General features: G+C 33.0%; 1 protein-coding gene across 4 annotated transcripts in view; it reads left to right on the top strand.

Annotated features, from left to right (window-relative positions):
- The window catches only part of LOC143226032 (uncharacterized), a 339,996-nt gene that overhangs the window by 295,250 nt on the left and 18,601 nt on the right, over positions 1-26,145 (top strand). For all 4 annotated transcript variants that reach the window (XM_076456428.1, XM_076456429.1, XM_076456431.1 and 1 more), the window contains 6 exons: positions 10,352-10,435; positions 12,536-12,644; positions 15,330-15,469; positions 17,970-18,154; positions 20,045-20,201; positions 22,129-22,288. In XM_076456428.1, the coding sequence (XP_076312543.1) occupies positions 10,352-10,435; positions 12,536-12,644; positions 15,330-15,469; positions 17,970-18,154; positions 20,045-20,201; positions 22,129-22,288 (835 nt within the window). The remainder of the gene's footprint in view (positions 1-10,351; positions 10,436-12,535; positions 12,645-15,329; positions 15,470-17,969; positions 18,155-20,044; positions 20,202-22,128; positions 22,289-26,145) is intronic.

Here is a 26,145-nt window from a genome sequence, read left to right as displayed (position 1 = left end):
TTGTATATAAAGTTGCATATTATTTGTACCCTGTTGTTACAGCGGTCAGTCTACGGATTTACAATCTTAAAATCAGGGATTCGAGTCTTTTCGGTGGATTCAGCAGATAACCCGGTGTAGCTTTACTATAAAAAAACATATTATTTATGTTCAAACAAAATATAACATGAGTAAATGAAGTCAATTTTTAGAGCTTTTTCAAATTGCTAATCTTCACTAAGAGTGAAAAAACCCACAAAAACTGTTTGTTTGTTGTTGTAGTAAAAATCTTTATTTTTATTATTACAGTTAACTGTGGACACTAATCCACTCTGATAAAGATAACTGCGTTACCGAAACTAGTGGGATGTGACTAATTGTGTCGTAAAGCATCGGTTTTGTGTTTATTACTCTTAATGTAGTAGCACATTGGGCCTGAAAATATTTTGCTAATCCTCGCTGTTGATAAATAATTCACTATCAAAATTATAAAGACTCCTTGAATGTAGTGGTATAATGGATTATGTGTGTTCAGTAGTTCATCCGCAGTATAATTTTGAATACACATATCATATTAAATACAAGTAATGGACTTATGTTAGTTAGAATCATAAGTACTTGAAGCGTGGTCTCTTTTTAAGAAAGACTCTCAAATCTTTATGTTTAGTATAAGATGCGTTAAGAAATAAACATAAGTGGAAATTTATTTCTCACGCGTTGGTTATTAGTTTCATGTTTCTTTTAGCGTTGTAATCCTTCATGGTTATCGCTGATCTGTCACAGGACTAGTTATTAAATACATTGCAACAAAAGTGCCCCATTGATACATATTTTCTTGAAACATAGTAACTCCAGGCACCATTCTCCACGTTATGTAATAAGAGGAACCGAGAAGTTTCTGTGCACCCTTCCCCTGTCCTGACCTAGCGTCCTTTGGTTTCCAAGGTTACAGACTTCTCAGTAACGATCTTCGTGATCAACTGCTGTTCTTACATTCGTAACATCACGTTATTTTATAGAGACAAAAGCTGGTGGATTGATTTGGAGGAATCACATTTAGCTAAAAGCTCATGGATCGATGTTGAAGAGAGACCTTTAAACAAAGTTGGTGGATTGATGTTCAGGAGTCACGGTTAAACAAAGTTGGCGGATCGATGTTCAGGAGTGATGTTAGACAAAGTTGATGGATCGATTGAAGAGTCACGGTTAAACAAAGTTGGTGGATCGATGTTCAGGAGTGACGGTTAGACAAAGTTGATGGATCGATTGAAGAGTCACGGTTAAACAAAGTTGGCGGGTCGATGTTGAAGAGTCAGGGTTAGACAAAGTTGGTGGGTCAATGTTGAGACGTGACGTTTAGAGAAAGCTTATGGACTAATGTTTAGAAATGACATTTGGGTGAAACTTGTGGATTAATGTTGAGAAGTGACTTTCAGCTGCCTAAATCCACAGTTTCTTTGTTTTAACTTGTTTGGTTGTTATTAAGATATCTTTGACGCTTAGAAAGTAAAATTCTGTTTGTTACACAATACAATTCGCATTTAGTGTATATAAGAGTGGAATTAATTTCATAGAATTAATTAGAACATAAATGGTTTTTGCTTCCTTTGAGAACAACATGAAGAATATTTAGTGCTCGAATAGATTCTCTGTGAATCAACGTGATAAAACTTTCCAACTAGCTAATTCTTGCCCCCCGCTAGTACAGCGGTATGTCTCCGGATTTACAACGCTAAAATCAGGGGTTCGATTCCTCTCGGTGGGCTGAGCAGATAGCCCGATGTGGCTTTGCTGTAAGAAAAACACACACAACACAGATAATTCTTATAATTCTTAAGTTGAGTTAGAACCAGTTAGACAAGTAATTAGTTAGCTGGGAAACATGAATCATGAGTCAACTCGTCCTGTTGTGGACCAGAACTATTTGCAACTGTATAAATTAAAGAAAGAATTTTTAACATTCTGTATTACATACTATTCATTCAGTTTTATCCTTCTGATAATGCTATGTAAGCCAAGCGAAACATGTTGTTTTTAGTTGAAAAAAAACAAAAAATTACTTGTTGTATCTTTAAGCAAAACTTAATATTTGTGAATGCAATTTTTGCTTAGCATTTCGACGGTAATATGTGCAGTAATTGTACTGGAATGAATTCAGGACAATCTATGAATGAATAGAAATGTAATTAATTCGTGTATTTATACAACACTGATTCATTTATATATACTTCAAACGTTCACGTTGTTACAATGAATTTGAACTTCTAGAATATCATTAGAAATATCATCTTACTTTCAAAATATCATATTCTAATCGTTTGTCATCTTACAAACGAAATGTTCCATATGAACAATTTAACTGATTTGCGTGGCTGATAGATGGCGTCACAGTGTTCTTACCTAATATTTGTCATCGTGATTGTTTTTAAAAGAAATGCTTTATTTAAACTCTTGAAAAAGTCGTTGAGTTTAATTTAATACAAAAAAATAATTGTATGATTTTTTATTCAGAGTTCCGTTGACGATACGAGCTGTAATGATACATATACAATTAGATCTTAGAAGGAAGACCCTTTATCGAATATTTTTTCTCTGTTACGGTATTATGATTTTATTGCGTTCTTAGATATCAATCTTCCCTTGCATGGTTTGTAACAAAGTAAATTATTCCTTCTTACAAATATCTAGAAATGAGATTTTCTCTTCCTTCGTTATTCCATTTATTTATTTATATTGTATTGCATTTAAGAAATAAATATGTTGACAACTTTAAGACGTATAATAAAAGCTGTTTTTCTGAGAAACTGAAAAATTCATATATAATTCCTCTCCTGTATGGAAATTGTGTTTATGTTCACTAGTGTGGTGTCTTGAGTTTCTCTCAGTAACATTAATCAATGCTTGAAATTTTATCAATTTAATTTTATATCTGTTTGGTGTATTATAAAACACAATAGAACACAACTTTTATTTTTCCCAAAAATCTTTTACTATATTTTATAGTTTGTAACAGGGCCGTTGACTGGTTGTCTTTCGTTTGATAAATAATTTTTAAATTAGAGTTGGTTATCCCTGAAATTTGTGAACATGCGTCAAACAATGTGCTCTTATATTAGAGCCGTTTATACCTGAGCTTTGTGCACATGTCCCACAAAGTGCACTTTATATTAAAAAAACACCAAATTAAAGTTTATATTTTGTAACATCATTACGTCTTGAAATACAACTGTTAATTTATACTTGTAATGTGTTATTTAGAACAAATACAACGCACAAAATTAGTGGTTTCGTATAGGTTTTAGAAAGTAAACATTAAGCAATGTGATTGTGCTGTTATTCAGAACTATAAACATAACCCAGTACGGACCACTTATATATGTGTGTGTAATTTATAAATTACACTTTAAAGTACTTCCTCATAGTTATTGTAGCTACTTAATGCATACCAGACAAAAGTTAACTCGGTGATTATGAGAAAGGGGCGTGCCTTAGTCACGTTTATTATTGAGACATCTAGCTTAGTACGTCATAAATCACAGCACAATTGGGATACGTACGTTTACCATATAGCGTTTGGAGAGTTTACTTCTCTAGATATATTAAAACTGTTCTAAAATTGTGGTTCTACGTGAACAGTTTAAAAATATCGTTCGTTTTATCTCCAGTCTCACTTATAAGTTAACTAATCATCCACGTTTCGTGCATTAATAATATTTATCTCTTACTTCATTTTGAAGGGTGGGATTACGATGATTATTTTCTTTATCAGATAAACTTTGTTGCTCGTTGTAAGATGGTCTTTGCGTAGTAGACTTACTAACCTTTTGCATTGTACTGCAGGTATCAATTGCACGTGTATCGTATATACGAATATGTATGTATCGCGTCGTTTAAAGTAGAATATAGTGTGTACTTAAAATTATTGTCGTACTTTGCATATTGTATTACCAGAGTCTTAAACTTCAGATCAACAGAGATAAGTTATATGTGATAGCTTTTTGCCTAGTGAATTTTATAAAAAATTTAGAAAATAGGATACGACTTAGGGGCGTAGCCAGCGTTACAGAGTGAGTCCACCCCCAGGCTTGGCATGGCCGGGTGGTTAAGACACTCGACTCGTAATTCGAGGATCGCGGGTTCGAATCCCCGTCATCCCAAACATGCTCGCCCTTTCAGCTGTGGAAGCGTTATAATGTGACAGTTAATCCCACTGTTCGTTGGTAAAAGAGTAGCCCAAGAGTTGACGATGGGTAGTGATGACTAGCTACCTTCTCTCTAGTCTTACACTGATAGATTAGAGACGGCTAGCGCAGATAGCTCTCGTGTAGCTCTGCGCAAATTTCAAAAACAAACAAACCACCCCCAAAAAATGTGTACTCTTTTATCTGCACAAATAATGTAAGTAATTTTCATGAATGTTAAGAAGTTGTTTAACAAAATAATAACATAGTGGATCGTTTAAAAAATTTTAGAATAATGTGACGATCGCTAATCATCCATCTACCCCAATCTATGACTCTAATGGCGTGGTGTACTGATACAAATATTCTTCAAAATATACTGGCCGAACTTCTTCGTTTTTGTTTTGTTTTTGAATTTCGCGCAAAGCTACTCGAGGGCTATCTGCGCTAGCCGTTCCTAATTTATCAGTGTAAGACTAGAGAGAAGGTAGCTAGTCACCACCACCCACCGCCAACTCTTGGGCTACTCTTTTACCAACGAACAGTGGGATTAACTATCACATTATAACGCTTCCACAGCTGAAAGGGCGAGCATGTTTGGGATGACGGGGATTCGAATCCGCGATCCTCGAATTACGAGTCGAGTGTCTTAACCACCCGGCCATGCCGGGCTTGAACTGCTTCACTGAGGGGTTTGTTGGTTTTTTTTCACATTTTCTCACCATTGGTATTTAGATCTTATAGATCTGGAAAGGTCAAGAATAAATGATTTCTTCCTACCTTCCAGTAGTAATGAAAACTTGTACAATTGTAAAGGTGGGTTTGAAAAATGGAGATTTCCTGCAGCTAAAATTTGTATGCTGTGACAGTCAAACAGAGGACTTCAACAGAAATACTGACTTGAGAGTTATCACAACAGAATTGTAGTGAAGATAACTGTAACCCAACAATTATAATTAAACAGTAAACATCACGGGCATATGTTGATAGCATTGGGTGTTACTAAAATGTTGAAACTTTTCATAAATTATTATTACTGGAAACCCATTGATTTGTTTAGGAATATTCAAATGTACAACCAAGTTACGTGTAGTGTTGCACATGGACAAATGATGGATATCTCCAGAAATGTGTACATGGGATAAGGAATAAGGTGTGTGAATTTAAGGTACCTATAATTTATAAAATACTTGTAGTGTGTATCCGTTGAAGTCTATAAGTTGGCTTTGAAGACACGGTGTGTACAGTTGTGTGTTGTTTGTTTGTAATTAAGTACAAAGCTGCACAATGGACTATCTATGCTCTTCCCACTATGGGTATTGAAACCCGGTTTCTAGCGCTGTAAGTCCGCAGACATACTACCAGTTAAAGATATAATATGTATTTGATATACGTAATTGCGTTGTCTGTAATTAAAATATGCAGTTGCTTTGGCTGCCAACGGTACGGTCGGCTGGTTATAAGATTTAATAGGCACAAAAAGTTGCTAATGAGGGTGAGGGTGTGTAACTATGGCTACAGGATATATAAATTATATCTAAAAATAACAAACATTCTAATAACAACTGTACAAATATCTCGACTTTTAAGTAATCTAGGGAAAATTGCATATGTAATTATATACACAAGTAAGTTATATGGATTACGAGCAGCGCAACAAAGCGCGTGTTTCTAAAGGGAGCGCCATAAATAAATTGCCCACCTCTACTTACAATTTTTCTACCACCCCCTGGTTCGGCGGTAATTTTGAAAGCTTATAACGTCCAAAACCGGGTTTCGATGCTCATGGAGGACACATCTTACGTAGCCTATTATGTAGCTTTGTGTTTAATAATAAATAAACAGTACGATCATCGCAGACCCCGTATATGGGTTTGAGGACGGGTTTGATTTTCTTGCACGTAGCTTATACGTTATTTATTGTTTCATTCTCTTTCTGTTAACTTTAGATAGTTAACACCTTAAATAAAATATCGTTCCCAAGTTTATCGGCATGACAGACAGTGATCGTTACATTTATTGGTCACAGCTCCTACAGTTCATTTGCTGTCCTGACAAGAATCTAAAAAATATCGTGCTCCAGACTTTTCTTGTTAAGCATTGGTTTGTTTTTGAACATCATGTAACGTCAACTATTGCTGTTTTAATAATAGCGCAGATATGGAGCCCACCGCTAGTACAGCGGTACGTCTACGGATTTACAACGCTAAAATCAGGGGTTCGATTCCCCTCGGTGGGCTCAACAGATAGCCTGATGTGGCTTTGCTATTAGGAAGAAAAACACACGCACAGGTGTGGAGTTTTAAAAACGTAAAATTTGACCAAAACGCTACAACTGCGTAGCACGTTCTAGAGGTTACTGGTGATCAGTTATTGATTTCAAATTGACATATTGCAATTTTTTTCACAATGCCTTGCGCTGGTTGAAACTTCTTGTTTTTAACTATATGTCAATAATCTCCAGTTGAAAAACTAGCAGTTTTAATTGTAAATAGTTTACTATTTTAAAAAAAAAGCTTAATTCTTTAAGTAAAACAATATAGTATGTCATATGTATGACCTATTAAGTATTTGTTTCTTGTTAAGCATATAGACTAACTGTGCTCTGCTCACCGCAAGTGTCAAAACACGATTTTTAGCATAAAACGTTCTCAGAATTAGGTACTGAAGGACATTTTAAAAGTGTTAACATTACTAATTTATTGAGTGAATTTTTTCCACTTTTATCAGTTATGCATATAGTGGAATGAGAAATTAGATGACTGTCGCACTTTACGTTAAGTAGACGCAAGTTTGTCTCCACTATAGTTACTCGTGACGATAATTATTTTTGTAAAGCTAGTGTATATTTTCAACACAAAAGGGAAAGTTAAGGAAACATAAATAATGGATGATAAAATAAAAAGTGAGGTTTCTTCTACTTAAATTAAATTGTTGGCTCTCATATTCCCACTTTGTTTCTATACGATTCACTACCAGTGTGGTGAACATATTTCATCATATTTAGGAATTTTATGTTTTCTGTTTGTTACAAACTCTGTGTTAAGAACTGACAAAAATATTGAGCGTAATGGCTAGTTTTTTGTGTAAATTATATGGAGAGAGAACCCTACTAGTTAACTGGAAGGATTAATTGATGTAATTACGATATTTCTATGTTTGTGACACTTCTATTATTAAGATGTTATGTAACTAGTAAATTCATGGACTCATAAACAAGTTAGTGTTTAAAATATTTTAGAAAACCACATTTAAAAATGCCTTTTGTTTTCTAGGGATCTCATTGGTAATTCTAAATTAAATAATTTAAATGGTTTATTTGTTTGGAATTAAGTACAAAGCTACACAATGAGCTATCTGTACTTTGCTCACCACTGGTATCAAAACGTGGTTTCTAGCAATTTGAGTCTGCAAACATAGCGCTGTGCCACTGGGGGCAATTTAAATGAATTACTCGCGGTAGAACCTGAAAAACCGAAAAAAAATACTTTAGGAAACCGTCGAGTGTCTTCATATTGGGTCACTCAGTTATTTATTTGATAATAAATTTTAGTATTTCTTTGGATACCGAGTTTGGTATGAGTTTGTGTTAGGGCATTTATTTCGGGTCGCAATTTTCTATCCCATCACTAAACATGCTCGAAACTTTGAGGGTATTATAACGTTACAATCAATGACGCTATTCTTAGATAAAAAGAGTACCCCAAAAGTTGGTAATGGGTGATGTTGGCTAGCTGTCTTCCAACTAGTCTGTCAATTTTAAATTAGATAGGGCTAGCGCAGGTATTTCTTAAATAACTTTGCGCGAAGTTCCAAAATGAAACAAATTTCTAATACCTAATCTAATGTATGAATCAATCGTAAAAAACAAGTAAAATGAGCATAGTGGGATATAAACATGTTAAATTTCTTTCCTGAGCCAAGTAAAATCTTCAAATGACAGCTTAAATGTTGCTGCATTTATTCTCTTTTCAATTACGGAGGAGATTCTTCAATAAATAAATAGGAAAAAAATAAAATTTTATCGAAAAGTAAGTTGGTCATTTATATAATTTCCATAAGAAGTATCAATAATGCTGCAATAAAAATACACAAGAAGTAAAATGATGCCAGTTGAATAGATTTTAAAACGATTTTCAATTCCTACCTTGTTTGGCAATGTGATCCGCACAGATAAATAAAACAGTCTAAATTTTCCAACTAAAGTGGGAATTGAAATTCGTTTTAAAATCTATCCAACTAGTATCACATTACTTGTTTGTGTACTTTTCATCACAACATTTTTATTGTTGTGGTTGTTTTGGATATTTCTCATAGCAATTCTACGAAAAACCAACTATTCCTACTTTCCATCAAAATTTTCTTTTTTATTTATTTGTTTAATTTGATATGTCCATGGAATATCACAACATCTGTAAACTTTTAGTATGTCCATACCTCTGATAGCTATAACTTTCACAAGAATGAAAATCACGATCACGAATTTATAAAATGTAATCCCTACTTTGGCCTACAGTTAGCTACCAAAGTAGAGAATTAAATTCTATAAATTTGTTATTGTAGTTTTAATTCTGCTTCACTGCTTTTTAGAACAGGATCTTTACTGCATTTTAAAATTCAAATTTTTTAATGTTCATAATTCATAATTCAAAAAATTAACATAATTTTTTTTATGTTACATATATATAAAGCAGTTAGTTACTTTACCTTTATATCAAACGGGTTCGCATCCGAGTCGCGCTAAACAGTTATAATGTGACGGTCAATCCCACTTTACCTTTGGGTGGTGATGGCTGCCTTCCCTCTAACACTTTTAGGGACGGCTAGCACAGATAGCCCTCGAGTAGCTTTGTGCAAATTTCAAAAATAAAATAAACTATCAATCGATATGTAGCGTCATCTATTAGGTTGAATTAAGATTAAAAGTTTTAAATAAGTGCATGATATGATTATTACTTATAAAAAAGTTTTATATATTTATTGGAATGATAAAATTGTATACCCACAGACCAGAGAAGTAAGCTGGAGAAATCTTTTAGTGATAGTTTGAGCCATCTAGGGGATAGCCCCACTGACGTGATCAAGTAGGTAGATATATATATAAAAACGGCTGGTTTGGGTTGAGAATTTTTTTTATGTAGAGGAGCGAACAGCGCTTCGACCTTCTTCGGTCATCGTCAGGTTCACAGATTTCTAATATCTAACCTAATGTATGAATCAACGTAAAAAACAAGTAAAATGGGCATAGTCGGATATAAACATGTTAAATTTCTTTCCTGAGCTAAGTAAAATATTTTCAACCTTCTAAACCTTTAAAATTTTTCTCAACCCATATCAGCCATTTTTACATATATATTTTTCTCTACAAGTGGGTTTTCTCGTCATCACTGAAGTAAGTAAATATGTAGTAGACGAAAAAGTTGCTGTTTAGACATTTTTGATTGTCATCCCGAAATGGTAGCTACCTTTTTAGGGTATAATTAGTATATATGCGCATATTATATCGTAAACATAACTTTGAATGTTTTACAACGCTAAAATCAGGGGTTCGATTCCCCTCGGTTGGGCTGAGCAGATAGCCCTTGTTGAATGTTGGTTTTTCGCTTCGGAATTCAGTTAGGTGGTTTTTCGGAGCGTGAATTGTTTGAAACCTTGTCGATCTCTACTGTTAAGTACTACCGTACTTAATAATGATTGCGAATTGTTTGTTTTGTTTGTTTTGGAATTTCGCACAAAGCTACTCGAGGGCTATCTGTGCTAGCCGTCCCTAATTTAGCAGTGTAAGACTAGAGGGAAGGCAGCTAGTCATCACCACCCACCGCCAACTCTTGGGCTACTCTTTTACCAACGAAAAGTGGGATTGACCGTCACATTATAACGCCCCCACGGCTGGGAGGGCGAGCATGTTTGGCACGACTCGGGCGCGAACCCAATGATTGCGAAAGGAATATTATGACTTTCATTTTTTGTCTTAGAAATAAAAGAGAGCATACGTTATTTGCATTTTAGACATAATTCTGTAATGTTCGAAACAGTTCACGTTTTCATTCTGTTTATGAATGAAATTTTAAAAAAACAAAAAAGATTGTGACAAACTGAGCCAAGGATACTTTGTACTTTGTAGAACTTGTGATTTCAAAATATTTTGCAGGTATTAATAGTAATTCTTCACAATATTTTGCATCTTACAGGCCCATATGGTAGCAGCTTTTGAACAGTCTTTGTCGAATATGACTAATAGGCTTCACCATCTAACGGCCACTGCTGAACAAAAAGTATGTATTATAATATTACTTTTAAAACTAATATCATAAAAATAATAGCGTCACGAATATATAATACTATATTCCATTAAATCTTTACATAAAATATAGTATGTTGATTTAGAATTGTATAAGTTAAATAACATTTAATATATCTGGCACAGTCTTCTGGGTGCTATTGGATCTCTCGATTTTTTATTATTATTTATTTATTGTCAGAAGTTATTGTTACATAGACATTGAAATAGTTTGTTTATTTTGTGTACAAAGCCAAAAGAATAAATTTATGCATTTTCCCTACCTTGCAATTTGGTTGGTTCAAATTATAATTATATAATTTTTTTTTAGTGTAATAAAAATTAATGTTAATTGTTTAATGCCATTTTGTAAACACAGTTGACAATGCATAATTTTATGTTTTGCACATATATATAATTTTATTGTATTGTTCTCCCATTTTGTCATCAGTATTGCTTCATTTTGAAACAATGTTAAGTAAATCATGAAAGTATTTAATGATATTGAATCAGCAAAAAATTAGTTACTTTATAATTGTTAATCATGTCTGTGAACCTTTTACTAATCATTGAATAGACACCATTTAACAAAATTAAAGGATAACCAGACATTTATCATCAGAGCTATGGCACAGCAAAAATTACAGTTTCAAAATAATGTAAATCACCCCATCAGCTCATTGTTATCATTCACGTGATCTGAAATACAAATGATTGATCATTGAATCTTTACTGTTTATATTGGTATAAGACTGTTGTCTCATTTTTCACTTTGAAGTGAACCACATAGCTCATTGTACCCCAAACCTCTCATGAATGATGACTATACCTCAAAGAAGGCATTTTGTTTTCCTCATGTGAAGAGGCATCAGATGGGCAAAAGTCAACCAATTACAGCAGGCTGATATGAATTGTTCAAAGTGCCCATAATGTATGAGGAACTGCTTCTAAATCAATGTATAATTTTTAAACAACAAGACAAGGAAAACTATCATCATTATAACAAGCAACCAACTAATATCTCTCAGCACTACAGTTAGAGAATACAAACTCTTGAGATTGAATCAGATGTGCTTAGCCACAGATGGATGTTATGTCAGTGTATAGATGATTAGAAACAGACTTCATAGGGCCAATCTATGCACAGATGCCAATTGAGTTTACTAATAAAACAAAAACTCACCTGCATTAGTACCAAGAACACATGAATGGAACATTAATATATGGGTTGGTACTGTTTTTACAGATGTGTTGTACATCATTCTGCAGCCATATAACAGGCTAATACTCACATCACAAAAAAATTGAAATTGGGTTCCTCTGATTCTCACAAAGAAATATGGTGCATTTGATGGTGGAAATATAGTGAGCAGTAATATGTGTTGGTAAATGTACAAACCTCTGCATCTTGTGGAATAGAATCAATAATACTACACATTATAAGACCACAACCTTTTGTACTACTGTATTCTGGTGCACTTGATTCCGACTTCAAGAGTAATAACACATGCTTTACACCATATCAAGTTGGTTGACACATTCTTTGAAGAAGAGAATGACAAATTGGAGTAACCTTTATACCCATTGAACTTCAATCTCCTTAAGCATATATCGGGTTCTCTTATATGACACAATACACTCCATACAATGACTTCAGAAACTAAAGATGCTCTGAAAGAAAAATGTGGGCTCTTATCAATGCTCTAATTTCAAGAGTGCAACATCAGTGCTAGAGTATCATTACTGTTCATGATGGTCATACTCCCTATTGAAATGTAATATAATGAACTACCGAAGTGTAAAACCAGACTTATGAAATGTTAACTTATGAACTTGGGCTGAAAAGCCAATTATTTGCACTTCAGATTGCACCTGTTCATCAGATGCCCAATTTTTATTAAAATTTAATTGGGGGAGGGAAAAGGTGATTATTTTTATAGCTGTTGTACTTCTTCATTGTGGATATAATATTACAAGTTTTGATCGAGTTAAATTGTTTTCAGTGCTATAGGTTATTATTTGCACCAATGAGCATTTTTCTGTTATTTCAGTATTTACTTTCTTGATTGTATGATAAATCTTTTTACTTATATAGGATTCAGAACTTGGGGAGCTACGGAGTACATTAGAAGCACTAAGCAAGCAAAGTGCAGAAGCTGGTCTTACAAAGATGGCATTGCAGTCAATGCAAGCTGTTCAAAAAAGTATGAATTTAGTCCATTATCAAAACTTTTATAACACTATAGAACATCGTGAGCTGTACTGTGCTGACTGTAACACACACTCACATATTCTTCTAACAAGTAATTGACAAAATAGTGGCATATCAATTCAGTTTTTCAAATACTTACCTAACTGTTATTCCACAAAGATCTCATATAAGAACAAATTGTTATTAATAATTATTACAACTCAACAGCTTTTTTATATGTACTCACCTTATAATTAGTATCATATTTTGAAAGTCAGACTTGCTCAGTATAACTATCCATAATTACGTGTATTTGTTTGTTGTTTATTTTATTTGTATGTACTTGCTATGTTTCTCAAAGCAGTCCTTTTATTTTAGTGTAGAAGATAAAATCTCCAATAAGTGAATAATTAGAAGCTTAACCCTTCATAGAAATTATCTCATTTATTTGGGATTTTTAATAACCCATATGGCACATCCACAGTCTTATGTAGATCAAGATTTCAGTATTGCTGTATGTGTCATTGCATATCTCAAATCTTGTGCAGTTTTAGTATTTTTATAAGTTATACCACGTCTACATTCTTGTACTGACCAAAGATTCAGTATCATTTTACATGGTAATCAAATTATTCAGTACTGTTGTTTTTTAGTATTAAGTCTTGTGAAAAAGGTTTTGATATTCTTCAGTATTATTTGATACATACAATCTTGAGCAAACAAATCTAAGTGTCAAAAATAATTTGTTTATTTTTCTATATTTATATCCTTGTTCTGATTAACATTTCAGTATCATTGTATATTACCCTGCTTCTTTTGTCATATACCAATCTGTATTTCAAAATTATTGTGTATACATATAGCATCTGTCTGTCAATACGTTTATTCATTTATATCTGAAGTTTCATGCTGTTTGAGGTTGTGTAGTCTAACAATTTGATTCAGTCTGTTTTTGAGCTTTGTTCTGATATGTCAGTTAATTAATGTATCATAACTAATTATAAATTATTGGCATATGTCAAAAAGTTTGTATTAAATAAAGAAAGGGTTAACAGTTCTTTGTACAAACTTATAGAAAAACTATATCACAGTTGGTAAAACTGAATGTTTAAATAAGAAAATATATATTAATCTCTTTCATTTTATACTTATGAACACTCTTCTTGTGCTTGTATGTATATCCTCAAAATATTCAATTCACAGAGCTTTCAAAAATAAAATTCTCATTTTCTAAAATGTCTATCTCCAAGAGCCCCAGCTAAAAATTATCTTATGCCAGTCTTTCAAAAAACGTTTTATTCAAAAATATTTTCCTGCCATCAAACTCTTATGAGTAAAAACCCTCAAAAACCACAACTCTTTCTTAGGAACATGTTCTTAACTGAGGAACTCCATCCAAGTAAAAAAATTTTTTTCAGCATAACTATGAATTTATCTTTAGAAATCTTTAGTTTGATTTCAAGAAATTCTGCTGAAATAGTGTCCAGGACCTAAAATACTTCCTGAAAAATGATGCTCTTAGTTTGGAAACACCCTTAAAATAACATTAACAATTTTCTGTTTCACTTATTTCACATATTTATTCCCAAAATTCCTTTGACATCTGGAAACATCTTCTCATTAAGTACTCTCCAAAAATTTTCTCCATGTTAAAGTCTGTCTAATTAAAAGCACTGATAATAAATGTGAAGCTTCACATATTTTTTTGTTTGTTCTGTGTATTATAAATTTTACTCTCTGCCATAATATATTTTCAAATGGTAAGAAAAAAGGTGGCTTATGATAACAAACAGGATGCAACTTCTATTACCATAGCCACAGTAGGTTGAATGGGGGATTTTATTATTTTATAAACTTGTGATGATTTCTCTGATAAATAGTAGATGTATATTAAATACAGTTTAAAAAAAAATAATCTAAAGATTGTTATAAAATGTCAATATATCTAATGAACCAAATGGAAATAAAAAAGGAAATAATTTTTACCTTATAAATCAGAAAAGTGATTACAACTTTTCAATAAATAATAAATTATTTTTATAAATTATAAATAATCATTTATCCAAGTTTTTCTTCTTGTGTCTTGCAGAACAACACTTATTTAGTAACTTGTACCTGATCTGTTTAGTGATTGAGTGCATGAAAAACATTTGAGGTTTGTCTTTTGTAACCATCTTTGTTAATTAGCTTTTAACTAGGTGATTGTCATTAATAGGCTGCTGGAGTTGTTTGTTTGAAGTTGAGCACAATGCTACACAAAAGGCTATCTATGCTCTGCTCACCCAATGTATCAAAACTGGTCTTTTGCATTATAACTCTGCAGATATACAGCTGTGTCACTGGGCTTATCTTTTGTATTAATGATTATTATAACCATGGATGTATGCAGAAATTGTTCAGGGATGGGCAAAGTAGTGTGAAATTGTGAATTGAATAAAAACTTAAATTTTTTGTGGTTTTAACAGATAAATAAAATCAAGTAACAAATAATGTATTATAGCTCATTTTGCATTCATAATGTAGAAATATAAAACTGTCATTTATTTTAATGTTTACTACTAAACTTCTCAAATGTGAAATATAAATTTGATGCAGATATTAACAAAATGTATTACTTATATCCCATACATCATTGTTATTACTTGATATTTCTTGCAGTGTTAATAGACTTCAAAATAGATTTTATACTAATATGCAGCACTCCAAGAGCACAAGATGTCCAGACAAATGTCCACAGATTCTGTATCCAGTGTCAACTCTTTGTCTAGTGGTAACAGCGGAAACTCTAGATCTGGAGAATTGAGTGATGGGAAAAGCAAGAAGAAGAAAAAGGGATGGGTATGTTGCATGTGGTATATTACACATTGTGTTTGTATATTACTACTCAAATTACTCTGTGTAGCATCATTTCGTTGAAGGTTACTATCATTTATACACATTTTTTATCTGTAGTTGTAGGTTGCTGCTGACTTTAGTTGAACATTTTGTAGTGGAAGGTTAACTTGATTCCCACCTTCTTTGTTGTTAGCACATGTTAAGTCTCCTTGTCTACCCAATAAAAAGATATTTTGTTCAATTTATGTTTAAATACAAAGTTTAAAATTATCACAGATTAAAACTACAATCAAATTCCCATATAACCAAACACATGAAAATAAAAACCTATGGAAAATGGAAAGTGACTCAAAGTTAAATATTTCTGGAATCCTTAAACAGTTCCTGTAGCCTAAGGAATAGAATAATCTGAAGTGAAGACATTTTTAAGCAAAAACTAGAAGTACTGAAACATCTAACATAAAACGTTTAGGGCATCATGTAAAGAAATATATCTCAGAAAATGGAAGATAGCAGAGAGTATCTGATATTGAGAAACAGAAGGTAATTTCAAAAAAGTTAGAATGCTGACTGATAAAAAAGGAACTGAATTTATGAGAGATTGGTGAAACCTGGTGTGAGGGTAAGACTAATTAGAACAATCTTAAATTGTTAGTGCACTGAAAAGGTACTATAGTTCCTACAGCATGAGTTTAAACCATGTATACCACAATGAAGAGAGCATAAAAATATCAATTTATCTGTGAAGTAGATAAATGTGGTATATAGATGGGAAAGGATTAAAATTAAAATTTGTGGTTGCAGAAGAAACCTGTGAATTGTTTTGAAGGGCCAGCATGTAGTCCATCAAAAATGAGGAGTCATGTACTACCACCCCTACCTCACAGCATTCCCTAACCTCATATTTCATAGTTAACTGAAATTAATAAATTTTCAAAATCAAGCTTGACCAACAGAGGCAGAAAAATACATCTGGGTAGTCAAATGTCAATAAGTTACTTTCTGTGCCAATCACAATGAAGATCATTTGTGGTGTACTTATAGAATAGTTGTTGGTAAAAGTCACTTGGATTAACAGCTTCTAATATATTGAAAAGCCAGTGCATTTTGGTAACACATCTTTCCAAAAATAGCTTTTATGTCATGTTGCTTAGCAACAAATGTATACCTAATATTATTGTTAGTCTTTGTACTGAAAGCATAAAATGAAATGTATAAAAAAACAAAACTGGAAGAATATTTATTGGTTTCTTAATTTAGAGTCTCTATTGATTAAAGATATTTGTTTTTATTGAAAACTTTGGCAATATAACAGAAAATAGCTTAATTCAGAAATTATTTAAGTTTAAAATTGAATCAGTATTTTCTATGCACTTGGCTGTAAGCTAGGTGACCCACACTACATCTCTACTTTAGGTTTATTATATCAAAACTCACTTCACTTATAAGGTTTTATAGCAAACACACACACAACCCTTGGCCTCCTTACACCCCATCACTAAAATTATAATGAGCAGACAGTAATTAAATTTTTCTACCTGGATAAATGCGTTTTGTCTTTTATAATCCATTCTATTTTGAGAAATTGAGCATCATGTGACACACACTAGCTTTTATATAGGTTATATGAATATGAGCTGCCCCAGTAACCTTGTAGACTTAAAGGTAAAGAGAATGTCAACAATAGTATTGTTGTGAGTATCTGTGAGAAGGCTGTCAAGGTATTAATTTCTGGAAAGATTGCAGTGTCTTGGCATACAAAGAAATTAATTTGAAACTAAGAATAGATCTACAACATCAGATGTTTACTTTACTGGATAATGGTAGATAATTAACTTCTGTATTGAATGTATTTCCTCATATGAAGAATGCAATACATAAATACTGGTTACAAATTTTCTCCAACCATATCTGAATGTAAAGGGGTAAAGCATGGCCTTAGTGCCTAGCATGTACGTACTCTGTATTGTGTATCCCAGCATTTACCATTTGCAAACTGTTGCCACAGAGACTTGCTCTGTACTCTGAGGACATGGATAGGCTAAAAAAGTGATTGCCACCTCAATTCAAGACGAGTTGGCAGTGAGTGCTGTTGGCTAGCTGCCATTTCTCTAATCCATCAGTTCCAGTTATGGATGTCCATGTATAAATAGCCCATATGTACCTTTTCTTGAATTGAAATGAAATATTCACTTATGTATATGAAAATGAAATAGTTGTGCATAGGTTTACATGGTTACCAAAGCAAGTCTGTTGCTAAAATTATAGTAATAAATTATCTTTATCAATCCTAAGATTTATACAAGAGTGACAGATAACAATACACATTGTATTGATAAAAATGTACAGGGTAATTAGCAGTTACAAAAATAAGATTTTTGTTTGACTAATTTTGTTACTTTTTATCCTATTGGTATAATATATTTTAAAAATAATTCATTATTCCTCTACTGGTCATAGATAATTCATAAATACTTTTTTCCCAATCTTTTCTTTTTAATAGTTTCGAAGTTCTTTCAGCAAAGCCTTTTCTCGAAGCAAAAAGAATAAGAATGGCTCTGTATCAGATGTGGAAGATCTTAAGCAATTTCAGTCAGATTCCTCTTCTCCAAATTCGCCTTTACTTGGGTTACATAACCCAAATGGAAGTATTGGTAACACTGTTAAGTCATCACACTCATCATCTGAGTAAGTTAAATATTCTTAGTAAAAAATGAAAACAAAAATCTAAAAAGTATGTACGTGATTACAAAAACTAATTTTTTGGACAGTGCAGAACAATAAAACCAATATTATTAGTGTTTAAAATGTTAGTTTCAGGAAAGATAATTGAAATTTATACTTTTTTATAAACAATTATAAAATTATCTATCTTGCACTAGAATGCATGCACTTTGAAAAGTAAACTGGTAATACACTAGTTCTTCTCATTATCAAGCTAAAGAAAAGCAAAAACTATATGAAAACTGTAAAATAACACGTTTTAAGATAGCAGGTTATAACCAGAGTGCAAGGTGTAATTTTCTTGGCTGCATGTACACAGAAGGCACCTTAAGTTTATAAATATCTTTGAAATTGAAGTAAATCTCATAAAATATAAATATTAGTATTTGAAACTAGCAATGTGAATACTACATTCTATAGAGAGATAATGAAATCACAAGAGTTAAAGATATTCTACACAAAATTTTACATCAACAAAGGTTATTATTTTAAACAAAATATTTTTAATCAAATATTTTGTGTCTGAAATATTTTTTCCTACAGATTTAAATAATAAAATTATGTAGCTACATTATTCACTAAGTTTTTGTTGTGATTGATATTGGTGGTATCAGTGATCAAATTACATTGTGAGAAAGATACTGCTAGATGATGTCAGTCATGGACATTTCTTGATGGAATACTGGCATTTCTGTGAGATTCTCTTCAAATGGATACTGAAGGAGTCTGGTGAGAGTTTATAGGTTGTGAGAATGTAATGACTCTCCCTATTCTGACACTCAGTAACCTACATTATCCTCAACTAGTTTGATTTGATAAAGAGACTTATATGTGTGGACTGTTTTAACAATACATGACACAATTTAAATGACAGTTCACATAAATTGGACAAGTGACATTTATATGCAGAAAAGTGAAAACATTGTTACAAATACCACACTACATCAACAAGTACTATATATCTATATACTATACCCACCTCAATATTAATATCATCCATTGGTAGACTGTAAACTACATGGTATACCTTGTACACATGGACAGCTGCTTTACATATTCCTCAGCATTTAACTTAACTTGACACTCAAATATCTATACACCACAGCTCAGTATATGTTGATGAAGGGCACATGTTTATGTTATTCTACATAACAATCTAATCAACAATAAACACTGTACTTTTATAATCATGTGGCTGTTGAGCTATATCACAGTCTAGGCTTTCAGAAAAGATGACAGTATTAAATTTAAATACTATACTTGTATTTAATTATTAATATTATTAATTGTTAGTAATGTAATATGTACTTCATAATCTGGTCCCAGATGTCATGTTATGATTATCTGCCAAGAAGCACCTGAACCTGAAGGAAGAAATAATGCTAACTTCATTCTTTACAACATATTGATAGAGTCTTGAATACAAGTTATGTATGTGTGAGTGAAAAGATTCATTAGGTACAGAACTGTAGATTTCAGTAATAATTAAGTTCTTATACATACATGTACTGCATGTACCAGTGATACAATTCCATAAATGCATATATTGCAGGTGTTAGTGATAAAATTCCCTGGATACATATACTACAAGTGTCTGTGATACAATTCCCTTGATAGATATACTACAGTTGTCTGTGATACAATTCCACAGGTAACATATACTACAGTTGTCTGTGATACAATTCCCTTGATAAATATACTACAGTTGTCCGTGATACAATTCCCTAGATAACATATATTACTACTGTTGTCTTTGATACAATTTCCTAAATACGTGTACTACAAGTGTTAGTGATAAAATTCTCTAGATTTATTTACTACAAGTGTTAGTGATAAGTTATTTGTTTTTTTAAGATTGTATGAGAAAGATGATGAGAGAAGTTCAGAAGTTGTCAATAAGCTGAAAAAACAATTGAGAGAAAAGGAAATGGTAATCACAGACATTCGTCTGGAAGCTCTGACATCAGCCCAGCAACTTGAAACTCTAAAAGAAACTGTCAACAAAATGCAGGTACATAAATATAACTTGCTATATTGCTTCTTAGTTGCTCTTTAAATTTAATATGTATTTTATTACTTAAATTGTACTGTTGTATATTGCTTGGTAAAAATGTATATTAATATTATAAAGTTTGTTAGTAATTACTGCTATTCCAGCAACTCCTTGATTTTATGTCATATGAAATTGTTTGCTTTTTTTTCGTTTTGTTAAGTCATTTCATTAAAAATGTTTATTTTATTGTGATAATTGAAAGACACTGCAAATGTATTGCTTGTTTTTATTTCATATAAAAAGTATTTGTATAATACCTGACAATTGCTGAGCATTTTGTTACTTGTTACTCTTGTTAAGCTGTAGTGCAGGTGTAAAAAGGTAGATATTTTTAGAGAAATCACTTCATGCTTTAGATAAAATTAAATTAAATTTGTAAGCAAAATGAAAATTTTAGTTTGTTTTGTACTTATATGTGTTTAAAGAATGAGTAGTGATAAATATGTGATCCAGTCTGTGTTATTTACATATAGTCTTGAATTATTATAGAAACTGAAAGTGACTAAAATACAATCTAAGATTATAAAATTATAATTGTGTATTTTGTTAAAGTATGAATAATTTTATTATTGTTACTTAATATAACATTATTTAAGCTTTGCTTTGGTGCCTGAATGTGATAAAAATAGTATTTTAAATTTCTAAACTATAATTGCTAAATTTTTGTAAAATATGAAGAAAAGCTTTTCATTAAGAAAAATACAGAAAGTCCTTTTTTAAGTAAATTAAATCCTAAAAAAATATCATGTGTTAAATTCTTACTCCCAAAGTGCAAAATGGAGTGTTTTAGTTGTGTTTTATTTAGTTATTACTAACTGCCAATAACAAATGTCATCCATTTATGTGACAAGTTCCTCTCTTCAACAGCAAATATAATGTAGGAAACATTTTTGACTTGTAATCTGAGTAATTTATTTATGTAAAATATGAAGAATGAGATTTTTTAATACTATTATATCATTATAATTATAAGAATCTTCCAGGTATAGTTTTTGAATTTAGATAAATCTCTTGAGAATATTAATATGTATGGCACTAGCCCTTTTATTTGCTCTTGAAGAAATATTAAACACGATTTTTTTTTTCAGAGATAGAATACTCATTTTTTTTAATAAAAATGTTTACACCATTCATATGTAATGTTATATTAACTCATATTATTTGTCAAAGTAAATTAAATTATTATTCTATAGGAGATATCTTTCATCCACCAATTAATTTTAAATAAAATAAACCCATGAAGGTAATATGCAATTAAAATTGCATTTTGTTCTTATTTCTCATCTATACAGATACTCAGTTTTTAATGTTGCAAAGAGGTAATTTATTTAATGTAATTGTTTTGATATTATGTGCTCTGAAGTTTTTACTTTTTTATCAGTTGAAGTGACATATTGTCGAGTAATCATATATCAATTTCTTTATGATTTTAAAAATAATATAAAAAATATATATTTATTTCATAATCTCAGTTGCTATACATTATAAGTATGTGAATCATCTTTTTTGTTTCAGTGACAAATACCATATGCTTTACCTAGAGTTCTAACATTGATGTATACCAAATTATCTCACTCTGCTTAAACATACAATACTTGTTTACGTTTTATTATTATTCGTATTTTTGTATGCACATTATTTTATATTTTATTCATCTTTTATCCATTTAACAATCAACATTTGACTTTGTTCAGTTCATTTGAAAAAGTTTTTTCAAAAGTATTTTAATTTTGTGATTACAAATATTTTTGTTTTACCACAAAATGAAATATAATGCAAAAATAATTGATATTTTGATACTATATTCATAAGTAACAAAATGCATACACAATGGTTTTGAGAAGGAGAAGTGACCCTTTTTTCATAATTTTCCAATTTTGGTTAGAAAGAAATGATGAATTTGAAACAAGACAATGGTCGGCTGCAGAAACTGGTATCTACAAAGTCTCTTACTTCTTCTCAGAGTTCTCTACTTCTTAGAAATGGTGCTGATAACCTTGAGAAAAGATTAAGTGCCTCAGAATGCTCAGGATCACCTGGTGTTGGTAAAATTTATTTTAAATTTTTATTAAAAGATCTAATATCAATGACAATTTAAAACTTTGTAGGTAAAAAAGTGTCATTAGGAGCACAGGGTTACCATAATCTTTGTGTATTAAGTGACACTGAAATTTTGAAATAATAGGTTTAAGTGACTTATAGCCCTTGGAATCCATATATTTTATCCCTCAAGGTGGATTCTTGTATGTGATGAGGGACTTCACGGAGAATGTTCTGTACTTTCAGTTTACCTTCTCTGGGATCTATATATCTACCCACATGTTTGCCATGCATGATAACCCATAAATAGGAGGAGAGAGTCCTAGAAGTTGAGGGTCCAACTCTAACACACAACTTTGGCCTTGAATTCCTGTAGATGGGTGGCCTTGAGGTGGCCTCCCAAGGGTCAGTTGACTGGTCCACTTGGGCTAGGACCAACTAAATATCAGTGTTAGACATTCTCAATAGATGTTGTAGACATTTCAGGAATGTCAGGGTTTCATTAGCACTATACCTAAACATCAGCATCAGAAACAGTATCCTTGTTTGGCATTGTAGTGCATTCCCTCATAGAGCTCCATGGTGGATGGGATCAGTGGGCACTGTAATGTATTGCCTTTCTTATGGATACCTCCATTCATGAATAAATAAATAAAAATGAAAAAATTGACAGAAAAACATATTATCAGAAACTGACCACAAATTGTCGACTCTGTTGAACAATCACCATCACAGTCAGATTCTATACCTCAATTTCTAATTATGCATTCCTCATCCAAGAAATCCTTAGGGCAGATGTCTTCCTTTTTTATTCAAAAGGGATTAGAGGGGTTTGCTGGATCCCCTAAGTCAGTAAAGAAGTTATGCTCTGGAGACATTCTGATGGGAATAACTTCACCATAACATACCAAACTCCTCTTGGAATCGAAGGCCATTAGGGATATACCCATTGAAGTTATTCCCCATGGAACTTTGAATTCTTCCAGAAGAGTTATAGTTGAGAGGGATTTATAGAATATTCCTGAGATAGTTATTCTTGCTGGTTTTTCCAGCCAAGAAGTTTCTGAAGTGTGCCAAATCTCTACATGCAAAGACAGAATTATGATGTCTACTAATGTTCTGACAATGACATTTACATCACCACAGTCAAAGCAGGTTATCTGAACTATAAGGTACGGCCATACATTCCCAACCTTCTCAGATGTTTCTAGTGTCAGCAGTTCAGTCATTCAAAGACATCATGCCCTGGTTCCTTAAAATTGGCTCACTGTGGTGGCAAAGACCATGACATTTATGAACACAAACTGGAATTGCATTATGTTAATGGTAGTGGTTCACATCCCTCTTACTCTAGTTCTTGCCCTAAGTGGGCAGGGAAGAAAGAGGTGCAACACTATGAACAATATTTCTTCCCCAGAGGCTCAGAAATTGTCTATCACTCCATATTGGACATATGCTGCTGCATTCCATTCCACTGCCACAGTGGGAGTGCAAACAGATCTCTCCGTGCCTCCATCAGAGTTGTTTACCAAACATCTGGAGAGTCTTCTACCCTCCATGGTTAAAATAGTTAATGAATCTATGTCTACTTCCATCTCTGTCCCTGCCACTCCTTCTAATGACTGCCCAGGTCCACTTCCTTTAGCTTTAGGTTTGGGTGTTTCTTCAGATCCATTCTCTTCTGCAGCCCCGAGATGCAAAATGATTATTTGTTCATGCCCTTAATTGCTGGAATATTTGTCAACAGATAGACCTCCCTACTCAACCCAGGGCAGGATCCACTAAGGAAAAAAAATGCAGTCATAAACAGAAAGGCTTCCTGCCCTATTCTCCTCCATATAAATAAAAATGGTCACTTTGATACAAAAGAAGTGTTGGGGTTTTCATTTGAATATAGGCAACATTAAGGATTCGATTGATTCTTACCATCCTCTGTGTGTCTCCTTACAGGAAACGTTTCTGAAACCTGCCAAAGCAGTCACCCTTTGGCAGTTTTCTTTACACAGAAATGATAGGTTGTGTGATGGAGGAGTGGCACTGCTGGTCGATCAACATGTATCTACCCTGTTTTTGCCACTCAAAACATCCTTGGAAACTGTAGCCATTTATGTTTCCTTTGGTCGTACCATCACTATTTGTTCTCAGTACCTGGCTTCTGGAGAGACCTCTGATCGGTCAGACCTTGATGCCCATATTAAGCAGTTGCTGTCTTCCTTTATAATCCTGGGAGATTTTGATGGAATTAGTTTCCTCTGGGGTGGTGCTGATATTGATGGTAGGGATCATTCCAAAGAACATGTGCTTTTGGATCACAACCTTTCTCTCTTCAATACTGGTTCTTATACTTATTTTCATGCACCTAATGAGTCTCTTACTGCTATTGATCTCTCTATCTTCTTCTCCCCTTCACTTTTCTCTTACTTTTCTTGGAGCAACCACAGTAACCTATTGGGCAGTGATCATTTTGAGAGAGACTGGCCATGGTCGATGCCACCCGACCCAGGTGCCTTGGAGGAAGTTGGACCAAGCCAACTGGCCCTCTTTCACTGCTCTCTCAGAACTTAATCCCACCATTGTCTCTAAGCCATCACTAAATGAATGCTTGGCAAAATGACTGACTGTATTGTCCAGGCAGCTGCTCAGTATATTCCCAAAACCTCGACTTGCTTTCCACAGTATCCTCATCCATGGTGAAATCCTACCTTTCCTTTCATGCTGATCATCTCTATGACTATAATCACCCCTTTACACTGGTGGAACTCAAGTTGCTCTTCATCAGTGTGGCAGTACATCAGTTGAACCTAATGATATTCACTACGAGATGCTGTGACATGTCTCTCTTGCTATTCTTCTGGTTGTTTTCAACCAGATCTGGCAGGATAATGTTTTCCTGATGCTTAGCACCATGCTATTATCCTTCCTTTTCCTAAACCTGGGAATGATCCCCAAGATTTCTTCAAACTACCATCCAATTGTTTTGATGAGCTGCTTCTGTACAATCTTAGAGCAGATGGTTAATGCTCGTCTTGTTTGGCTCCTTAAATCAAACAACTTCCTCTTGCCCACCCAGTGTGGGTTGTGACGACAGTGCTCCACCATGGACCACCAGACTCAACTTAAAACATCAATCAGGAAAGTCTTTCTCAAGTGACAACATCTTGTTTTTGTATTTTTTTTTACCTTGAGAAAGCTTATAATACTATGTGGAGGTAAGGTATTCTGCGAGACCTCCACTCATATGGGTTGCATGGACATTTGCCCATTTTTATTAAACTATATTTAATAAACTGGCAATTCCAAGTTCATGTTGGTTTGATACTTTCCTATTCTTTCAACAGGAACTTGGAGTCACTCAGAGCTGCATCTTGAGTGTCACACTTTTCATTATAAAGATTAATGCCATTATTGGACAACTCCCCACTAAAGTTGCAAATGGACTCAATGTTGACAAATTACACTACTTCTATCAGTTGTTGAGCATGAGGTTTATTGAACAGGAGCTGTAGACTGCCCTTAATCATTTACTGAAGTGGATTACAACAAATGGCTCTGAAACCATTTTCATGCACTTCTGATCCAGAGTTCCATCTCAGAGAAATTGTGCTTCCTGTGATCCATGAAGCAAAGTTCTTAGGGCTTATCTTTGACCATAATCTGACCTTTATTCCACACGTCAAGCAGTTACATGACAAATGCACAAGGGCACTAAACATTCTCCATGTCTTCTCTTCCACCTTTAGGGGAGAAGATCGATATTCTATACTAAAAATATATCATGTCCTCATTTGATCGAAATTGGACTATGGGTCCATGGTTATGGCCTTGAAGATGTTGGACCCTGTTTACCATCAGGAGCTTTGGC

The sequence above is a fragment of the Tachypleus tridentatus genome, chromosome 9 (genome assembly GCF_004210375.1).
Source record: "Tachypleus tridentatus isolate NWPU-2018 chromosome 9, ASM421037v1, whole genome shotgun sequence".
Classification (NCBI taxonomy): domain Eukaryota; kingdom Metazoa; phylum Arthropoda; class Merostomata; order Xiphosura; family Limulidae; genus Tachypleus; species Tachypleus tridentatus.
The sequence above is the reverse complement of the archived record's forward strand: the minus strand, read 5'-3'. Positions and strand labels throughout refer to the sequence as shown.